This window comes from Acanthisitta chloris, unplaced genomic scaffold (assembly GCF_000695815.1).
Source record: "Acanthisitta chloris isolate BGI_N310 unplaced genomic scaffold, ASM69581v1 scaffold24457, whole genome shotgun sequence".
NCBI classification, from domain to species: Eukaryota; Metazoa; Chordata; class Aves; order Passeriformes; family Acanthisittidae; genus Acanthisitta; species Acanthisitta chloris.
In genome coordinates, this window is record NW_008683485.1 from 6014 (window position 1) to 15632 (window position 9619).

Consider the following 9619-nt stretch of genomic DNA (forward strand, 5'->3'; position numbering starts at 1 on the left):
CCAGCAAGCTGAAAGTATGTTTAGGTGACACATGCTCAAATAACACACTGATTTGGGGGTCAAAACCCAATTCCAGCCCCATTTTCCATACCTGGTTGGAGTTAAATACTGTTTCCAGTGTATCTGCAGTTGCTCTAGCTGGTTCCAGAGCTCAAGTGTAAGTAACAAAACTTGTTATAGAAAGAACAGGTGAAATCTGCACTAAATTAACTCCAGATTAAAATCCATGAATGAGCAGTGTTATACTTCTGAGCACCTGGAGTGAAACCCATTTTATATTAGGTCCAAAATAAGGTTTTTGGACAATTTTGGTGGATCTCACATTATATCACACTCAAGCCTGAACCAGTGTTGTGAGAAGAGATTGCAGTCAGTGTGTCCTCTGAAATGAGGTTGGAGGTCAGAGTTGGACTGAGCTCTGGTGTCATTTCTTGCTGCATTCACTTAATTCATAGTGTAGTCAGTGCCCTGCCCTTCCCAGGAGCTCATTTGGAAAAATATTTATGCAAAACCCCAAATAAGTTCTGTAGTGAATGAGTGGCATTGGTTTCTGAATGCTGGTCATGGGTGAGCGATCTTCGGCCTGGGGAAATTAGGGTGGCAATGAGGTGAATGATGAGCGTGTGTTGGATGTGCAGTGCTTGGTTAAACTGAGAGATCACAGCTCATGGGAAGAGTTGGTGTGCAAACTGGGCGTAAAAGAAACCTGAAGGGTGAGAATATGAAGCCTCATGCTATTTCCTTGATTTATCTCTTAAACTGAGGATATAGTCCAAAAATAAGTGCCAGGATTTTGATACAGAAATTAAGGATTTAGTTTTATCAAGGTCATTAATTTATGAATTAGCTCTTCCAAGCTCTCCTTGCAATCCCCTGTAGGAGCAGTGGAAGTGGTTGAGGGTTTGCTTGGGTGCTCAGTGTGGTGGTACAGACCTCCCCTCAGCCCTACCTGCCTGCCCAGCCCTGGGGTTGGCTTTAGTAGCGACATGGTCTGTGTGGCATTGCTACATTCCTCACAACCCTGAGTTGTGCCAGTTCCCATGCTGTTAATCACACCATATTTTGGTGTCTTAGGCACTGATTTGAGAGAAATTCAGAAGAAAAAAAAATGCCATTACCAGTCTGAGAACTTAATTGGTTCAACTTCTATTTGCAGGAAAAGTTTGAGTTTTCTTCTGTTATTTCTGGGTAGTGTTTTGGGGTGAGATCTAAGCCACATAAAGGTGGTGATGCTGAACAATTAACATAGAAATAAATTAGCAGTTATTACTAGCAGAATCCCTAATTGGATTCATCTATTTTGTCAGGTATTTCCAGTTTTTAATTAATGCTTTGCATGTCTGAACAGAGCATGTCCTTCATATTTCTGGGGTTTGCTGTGTTTTTTAAGGTTGTTACTTAGGGAGAGCTTAAACTAACTTTTCAACCGTGTTGTTTGTGGTTTTTTGTTTTGGTTTTTTTTTTTTTTACTGCAACTGTGGACTTGGTATTTTAAAAAAAACTGAATACTTGTGAATCTTTTCTCCTGAAATTAATTTTCAGCAGCAGATTTGAGGATTTTTGGTCTCTGAAAAGCATCTGCAGCACCAAGGGGGGAATTTTACATTAGTGTCATCTTGTATGGATGGTGAGTGTAGCTTTGAAAGAAGGAATTTGAAGCTAATTCCAATTAAATAACACTGGCATAATAATAATGATGGCATTTACAAAGGGAGATGCTAAATGATACATAAGGGAGATGCTAAATATAACTCCTGAGTAGTAGTAGTTGTTTGAAACTCCAGTTTTAAATTAGACCAACAAGGACACCAATTGCCACTTTTGTGCTCTGAAATGCAAATTGGGCAAATTAGGAACTCTGTTAATTTGAGATTGTTGGGTCTTAATGCTGTTCTTTTTTTTTTTTTTTCTTTTTATTCCCTTTCTCCTCTGCAGCTAAATGGCCTTAAAATGGCAGATGAGCCTATGGAAGAAGGTGAACCATATTCCTACCACGTAAGTGCCTTTGATAGCTGCTCAGTTTAGACACTGGGTAGCATCACTTCCTCCTGAAGCAAAATTTATGCATTCCTTGCTCTTTTTAACTCTTGAACCTATCATTTTATTTGGCCAAGATCTGAAGAGACTCTTAAGTCTCAAAAGATGATTTTGAAAATGAGTACCTGGGTAGGGCCTGTAAGTGCTTTGTTTGGGAAAATCTGCTGCATGAGGCAGTGCTTTATGGAAAGATTGTGTGTGCATTTCCTGATCCTTCAGCCTCAGAAAATGGTCAGGCCAACCCTGAGCCTTTTACACAGAGTGCTTAATGTTGCTCTGATTACACTTGTCATCTCACCTTCCTTTGTGATTTTAATGTGGTTGCTGGACATGCAGCTTAATTCCTCCTGTTTTAGAACAGGATTAATTTTTACACCTGTATGTTAATTTTGCTTTTAGATAGACATATCCCAGATGAGCCTTATTGAGGATGTCCAGCACCTTGGTGATGTGCATGTGTAGGAGTTGGTGAAGATGAGTGTTGTGTGTGCTGGCTAAATCTTGGACCAAACCTGAGGCTAATCCTGTGTGTGGTCAGTGTCTGACTTTGCATGGAAATATTGGAGATCATTTTCCAGCACAGCCATCCTTCTATTTTGAAAAAGATCATGAGAAGGGTATCAATTATCTGCTGCCCAGAGAGGTGGTGGATGCTCCATCCCTGGGAGTATTCCAGGGCGGGTTGGATAGGGCTTGGAGCCACCTGGGCCAGTGGAAGATGTGGCAGGGGGTGGACTAGATGGTCTTTAAGGTCCCTTCCATGTCAATCCAAACCATCCTGTGATTCTATAAGTAGATCATACTTTCAGCTGTAACCTCTGCTTTGTGTTGCAACAACTTTCTAAGTCGGGGATTTGGTGAAGAAACTCTTGGGGGTTGAACCCCTAAGAAGTGCTTGGAGACTTCCTGGTGTGGAGTAAGTACATAATCAGTGTCACAGTTGTCTTCCATGTAACAGAGATGAGCCCTGAGTTGTCTCAGTCTTTCACTCCTGCACCAGAAGGATGTTGCTGAGCTCGTTTGTTGGGTGCTTGGAGCCACATAGCAGCAAAGCTGAAACACTCATGTGGCGCAAAGCCATGGCTGTTTCTTGCAGCTTTGGTTCCTGGTGAACCTGCTGGGAATAGTTCCTCCTTGTGCAAGGCAACTCCCTGGGAGCTGCTGCCTCAGCTCTGAAATGAATTTGCTGCTCCAGCAGCAGAGCACAAAATCAGATAACCAAATTTGCAGTTTGTGGAGGCCAAACTAGAAATGAAAATGAAACTGTTTTGTAGCTGTTCAGCTCTTTATCTGCTCATTTCTCGTAGGTAATGCAGAGGTCTCTTTGTACTCCATACACTTCAGTCATGCTAATTTTTAGCACCTTAATGATAGTTAAGTAAGTGAAATTATATAGACATCTTTGGTGAAGATAAAAACACTTTATGAAAAAAATGCCTCGTTTCATACACCTCAAATTAGTCTTTATTTGCATGGAAAACATTTTTCTCCTGAGTTCCCATTTAGAAATCCTCTCAGTCTCCTCAGCAACCACGTGTGATGTCACAGGCTAATGACTCGAGGTGGGTGATAAACACGGGAGAGGGTGAACTCTCAAACATCTTTTCTCATGCAAAGGTTCACAGTGTTAAGGAATACAAATTAGGGTGGTGAAGAAAAAAGGCTTCTAAATCAAGTATTTACATATTTCACAGGAAGAACCAGCCATTAAGGCTGTTGGACAACTTGGTGTATAATTAGACAACTTGCTGCTTTCATCTGTCTTCAGATGACTCCAAATGCTGCTGTTTTCACTTGCCTTAAATTCCAGGCATGTTTTCAAAACCTAAATGAAAATTAAGAGAGAGCTGCATCTTTCCTGTGCTTTCCTAGATGCATAGTCACAAGAAGGATGGATGAGGTGCAGTTGGGGCATTACACTGTGTCCTCAGTGTGTGTCAGCTGTGGGTTTTGTGTCCAGAGAGGGAAATCAAGGAGCTTAGAGTGTGACTTAGAGAATTAAGTTTGTTATCCAGCAGTGTCTTGTGTTAATACCTACCTTTGAGTGGGAAGCAGATGGAACTGGGCCTTGCCCAGAAAGAGGATGAAATAAGGGATAGAGAGGAGGGGGAAGAACTTGTGAGCAGTCACAGCTGAACTATAGTTTGTGAATATGCTGTAATGTTTCAAGTCTCTTTCCCCTCTGGACAAACAAAGCAATTAAGGCAGAAGCAGTTAATGCAGTGTGATGATTGCTTCTTTTTTCCCCCCTTTAATTACTGCAGTAAGTATGTACAAATGTAGATGATCAGATTTTACTCTGAATTTCTGTGTAAACCCACTTGGAGGATTTCATCTAGGCACTTATGTATCCACTGTGATAAAGCCGATTAGAAGTTTTAATGCATGGTCTTGGGCAGCAAGTCAGCCTGACTGCAGAATGATGTTCTTTCCCAAACCCAACTGTTCCATCAACATTTCAGGTCTGGTTCTGGGGCTGTTTGTACTTGTCATTGAGAGAGAGTAACACACACAGTAGGTTGGTAGTGTGTTTTTCTGGGCTCTACTGGGAGAAGCTCTCAAAATGAAGACCTAAAGAGAGGGTAGGAGACAGCTAATAATTGTTTGGATGCTCTGAAAGTGAAATACTGTAAATCAGGTGGGATTTGTCTTTGGGTTGTGTGCAAGGAGTTCACTGATATTCTCAATAGGGCTGAGGGGTGTTGCTCCTTTTCATAGAAGGTTAAGGAGTTGGAATGGACCTTGAGGATCATCTAGTCCCAGTCCCCTGCCCTGGGCAGGGACACCTCCCACCAGAGCAGGTTTCCTAAGCTGAGGTTGCTGTTGTAGGCCTTAGCATGTAGGTTTTAGTTTCAAGAGTGCTTATTTTGCCATCTCCCTTGTTCTGGCTCACAGAAGCTTCTCTTACACCATAAAAGCTGCAATCCATCATCTGATCTGTTTTCTCACAGCTGTAGCTGCTGTGCTCTGCTTTGCTGCAGGTGAGAGGGACATGAACCAGTCAACAGCACACACACTAAATCAGTCACCTGCCTCAGAACCACCTCCTGAGGGTCTCCACACAGGGCAGTCTTCCCATGGGCTCTGCACCCCAGAGCTCTGTTTCTTCTCTTGGATACAAGAATTCTCAGAGTCCTTAAGATGACTCATATCTTATTTATGGTCTTCAAATGCTGTGTGTTCCTCTAGCTACAAATGGATGACCAGAGTTATTATTTGCTGCTGTGAAAAGCAATAATTACCCCAAATGATGAAATTCAATTTGGCTTTCATTAAGTCTTATTTCAGGAAAGGGGAAAGATGAGAAGAGTCATCACTGGGAAAACTACAGGCTGCTGAGCAGAGGTGAAGCACGGAAGTCTTGGTTTAAAAATCTGTGCATTTTTTCCTTTCATGTTAAATGAAAAAATCCATCTTTGCTGTAGTTATTTTTGACAAAAGGAAATGAACATTCTTGGAGAATTTTCCTTCAGTTTGGAAATTGTAGCTGCATCTATTTAAGAAAGGATGGATAGGAAAAATCTTCATTTGAACAGATTTCTTTTAGGCCTTATTAGAATTTCAAATATTTCATTCAAATAAAACCAACCCAAGGGAAAAACAGGCATTTACATGCACTTCTGGTGTGAGCTGGTGAATTCAGGCCTGCTCATCATTGTATTTTGCTTTGGAATTCCAGGATGAAGGAAGTGTGAAAGAAATTCCTATTACCCACCACGTGAAAGAAGGATGTGAGAAAGCAGATCCAGCACAGTTTGAACTCCTTAAGGTTCTTGGACAGGGATCATTTGGAAAGGTAAGGTGATAAACATTTTCCACACACCTGTCCAGGCATTCCAGACAGAGAATGACCTAGCAGAATTGCTGGGAATGTTTGGAAAGATGTTGACTAATTTAATCCTTTTTCAGTCGTGCTCTGGTGCCAGGGGGGAACTGTTTATAGCTGGACACTAAATCATATCAGACACAGGGAGGGAACAGCCTCAGTCTGTAGGCAGAAAGGTCAGTCAGCAGCAAATTGTAGGAGGGCTGCCATGGAAGGTCAGGGATTGTTTTAGCCTGAGAGAGAGGCACCTTTGTGGTTCACCTGGCCTGGCATCAGGTGAACCACAGCATCTGCAGCTCCATGGGAAGTGTCTCCAGCACTGAGGTTTTTTACCAGCTGGGCTATGGGGTTAGGGAAGGGTTTTATGCAGCAGCTCTGGTGTTGACAGCTGTGTTTGCCTAATGCCATGGCTGTTTGACGTCTGATTGTGGTACTTCCAACTGCCTTATTGCAGCATCAAGTGAGGGATCAGAGTGAACAGTATCTCTGTTCCATCTGTAGCTTAGGGTGATGCTTAGGAGGCACAAGTGGAGGAACAGACACTTCTGGAAGAGATGGGGATTTGTCTTTTAGTGATGGTACTTGACATGTTATGAGTGTTTGGCTTTTCAAAACACAAGATCTGTATTGCTGTAGCTCCAGAAGAGAGATTGTGGCAGTTTGGAACTTGAACCAGCAAAGTAAATAACCTGGGAAATGTATTTCAGAGGTTTTATTTTGCTGTATTTGCCTGCAGCTAAAAGACACAACGTGAACAATTATTCAAATAACATAGAAGAAATATGACCATTTTTCTGTTAATCATTTCTTTTTGTAATGTGCCCCTTTGGTGTCACATTGCAGAAGTGAGATTGAAAATCTAATGTCTTGGTCACTAGTTTGAAGGAGTAGTTGAAATATTAATCCAGGTGTATATCAAGGTAATATCTTTTTTTAAAACCAGACTTTTAACTAGATCTTTTGCAACACACAACAGTCAATCAGCTTTATATATGTTTCCATTTTCCTGTTCTGCTGGTTGTGTGTGTCTCTAGGCAGAATAAACCTCTACAGAGAATGGTATGAGAGAGGGGAAAAAAAGACATCAGGAAGGCATTCTGTGAATAAGTGGTAGTGTAGAGAACAGGCTGTTAAGTACTTCTTAATGTTTCACAGCTTAAGGAACATTTCTTTATGTTACCAATTCCCTCACACACTTCTCATTTTCAGAGCCTGAAAGGCTCCACATATCTATTACTCCTGAATTGGGATGTCTTGACCTGTCTTAGGGGTCAGCACTTCTGGTAGAGATACTTTAGCCCCACTCAGGTTTTACTTCCCAGAGCTCAGCCTGCTTCCAGCCTCAGGAACACTCTTGCTTGGAGTCCCACCTGCTTGGTGAGACAGCTGGTTTGGAGCTGTTTACCCCTGGCACTGCTTGGCCTAGCAACCAGCTGGAAGAGTTGGATGGTGACTGCTATACACCTGAGCAGAGATCTCTCTATCTTTGTTGCTTTCTGTTGGAAAGAGAAAACAAAACAGGAAAGTTCCATGGCTGTTGCCTTCATGGTGTTTGTTTTCTCTCTCCAGCCCCTCCTTCTCAGGGACCTTCCTCTGGGTTTGGCAGACACCAGGTTGGTTTGCTGTAGCCTGGTATGGTGCTACAGCCCATCCTCCACCTGTCTCTTGACCTCAGTGCAGGAGTTAACACTTTGGCAGGAACAGATGGTTAAACGTCATATCCCTTTGTGAATTTCTGTCCTCACCCTTGGATAAGTTCCCAGGGAAGACGTGGAGTTAGGGAGACTTTGCAATTAAATAGGTGGTGCTTGAGCAGTTTTCTGTGGTAGCTGTTACCTGGAGTTTGTAACATTGTACAAGCTCTGTACATGAATTCCTTCCATTCCCACAAGCTGCTAATGACAAAGCACTAAAATTTTTGTATATGCTTGTTATTAATATTTGACTTCTATAATTGTGAGTGTATTCATCTACAGATGTTTTATTTGCTGGTGTTCAAACTACTCTTTGAGCATCTACAGGACATAACAGGAGAGCAGTGCTGTATCAGTCAATGGGCAAAACTTCCTGAAACAAAAAGCCTGATCACCTGCAAATGTGATGACATTGCTCTTCTAACCAAGAGCTTAAAATCAAAACCACTTGTAGAACTTAGGCAATGCTTGTTTGAATTTCTGATTCTAGAATGGAAAACTTGGCCAGATTATTTCAAACATACACACAATTTCCAGGTGATAATTTCTAATAACAAAGTATATATGTAAGTAAATCTCATCTTAATGAAAACCTGAGTAAGGTGAGATCAGAGAGGCAATTTTGGGTAACTCTTGACTTTCTCCTGTGACTTGTACATTGTTTTTTACAGCACAAACATTCCTCATAACTGATAATTGCTGTTACAAGAGTAACAACTCAAACTTCTGTTTCTGAGTTCTGTTTGAACTGAGTTCTATTTTGAGTTCTGGGAACTTTGTTTCTGCACATACCAAACCAATTTGTAAACTGGAAGAGCCAAGAGTTAGACTATTAGTAGATACATATGTATTTGTAATGTGCTATTTTATCTCATATTATGCTTTTCCTAGTGTCAAGTTATACACCATCTATCTTTAAAACTCTTCTGGAGAGAAAAGAGTAGAAAAACCTGTTGGAGTTGCTATTCCAGAGGGAAAAGGTGCTTTGATCTTAAATGCTGAGGTTTCCTTGCTTTCATCTCACCACTTGCACAGAACTCGTTAATAAAACCTGTTCCAGATTTGAGACTTGGGATTTAAACCTCAGAAACGTCTCGAAGTGGAAGACTTGTCATTCTCCAAGAAAATGGTGTAAAGAAACACGTTTCTAGCAGTGCTTGTTTTGATAAATACTTAGTGAAGCAGCTGGAAAGGATCCACAGTTTATGGGCAATGTGAATACTTCAGAGCTTGGTGCTGCTGCAGCTCTAATCTGATTAGGGGATGTAATTGTGCTCTTCCTTCAAAGGTGTGTGCTGAGGAAAGAGCCCTGTGAGCTGTCTGGAATTAATAGGAGCTTTGCAAATGCTTTGTGATAGTTGATATTTGATTACTGAGCTTGCAGTCATTTTCCAAATGGGCTTTCTGTTCCCAGGTCTTCCTGGTGAGGAAGATCATTGGGCCTGACGCTGGACAGCTTTATGCAATGAAAGTCTTGAAAAAAGCTTCTTTAAAAGGTATGTGTGGCTTGGAATTGAGGCAGATTGACCTCTGTCTCTTAAAGAAATACTCCTTTTTAAAAGCTTCATTTCATCTTAAGTGTTTGTCAGGGAGTTCATAACTCTTCTCTGACAGTTGCTTTTTTTCTAGAGCAACTTGTGAGTTCATGTTGAAGACTTATTTAAACTCTGGCCAGGTAGCTTTAATGATGTGGTCACAAGTACTCTTTCAAGGTTGAAAATTGCTTTATTTCATGCTACTTAGCCTTTTCATAATATGAAAGCAAATTAATTTCATAAACAATTTGTCCTTTGTTACTTTAGAGCTTTAGTGTGGTCAAAATTAAGTCATTCTCTGTTGTTCTAGGAGCCATAAGAAGCTAACTTAGTGTTTTGGCTTTCAGGAGACACTTGAATAGGTACAATGGTACTGTGTGTGAATAGGGACAGGCAGTGGTTAAAGAAGAAGCAGCTATATATTCAGTACAGACAGTAAATTCAGAGGTTGACATTGGAAATGTAGATGGAGCTTTTTTCTGGAAAGTAATACAGATTATCACAAAATACTGGGATGTGTTGGAAAA

At 41.1% G+C, this 9619-nt stretch overlaps 1 protein-coding gene across 1 annotated transcript; it reads left to right on the forward strand.

The window, feature by feature from the left end:
- Positions 1 to 1935: 1935 nt before the first annotated feature.
- On the forward strand, positions 1936 to 9053 carry LOC103806289 (ribosomal protein S6 kinase alpha-6-like; the record flags this gene model as incomplete). Its single annotated transcript, XM_009078968.1, has 3 exons — positions 1936 to 1995; positions 5717 to 5833; positions 8972 to 9053. Coding segments are annotated over 3 exons (259 nt in total), but the record flags the coding sequence as incomplete, so codon positions are not given.
- Positions 9054 to 9619: the final 566 nt, after the last annotated feature.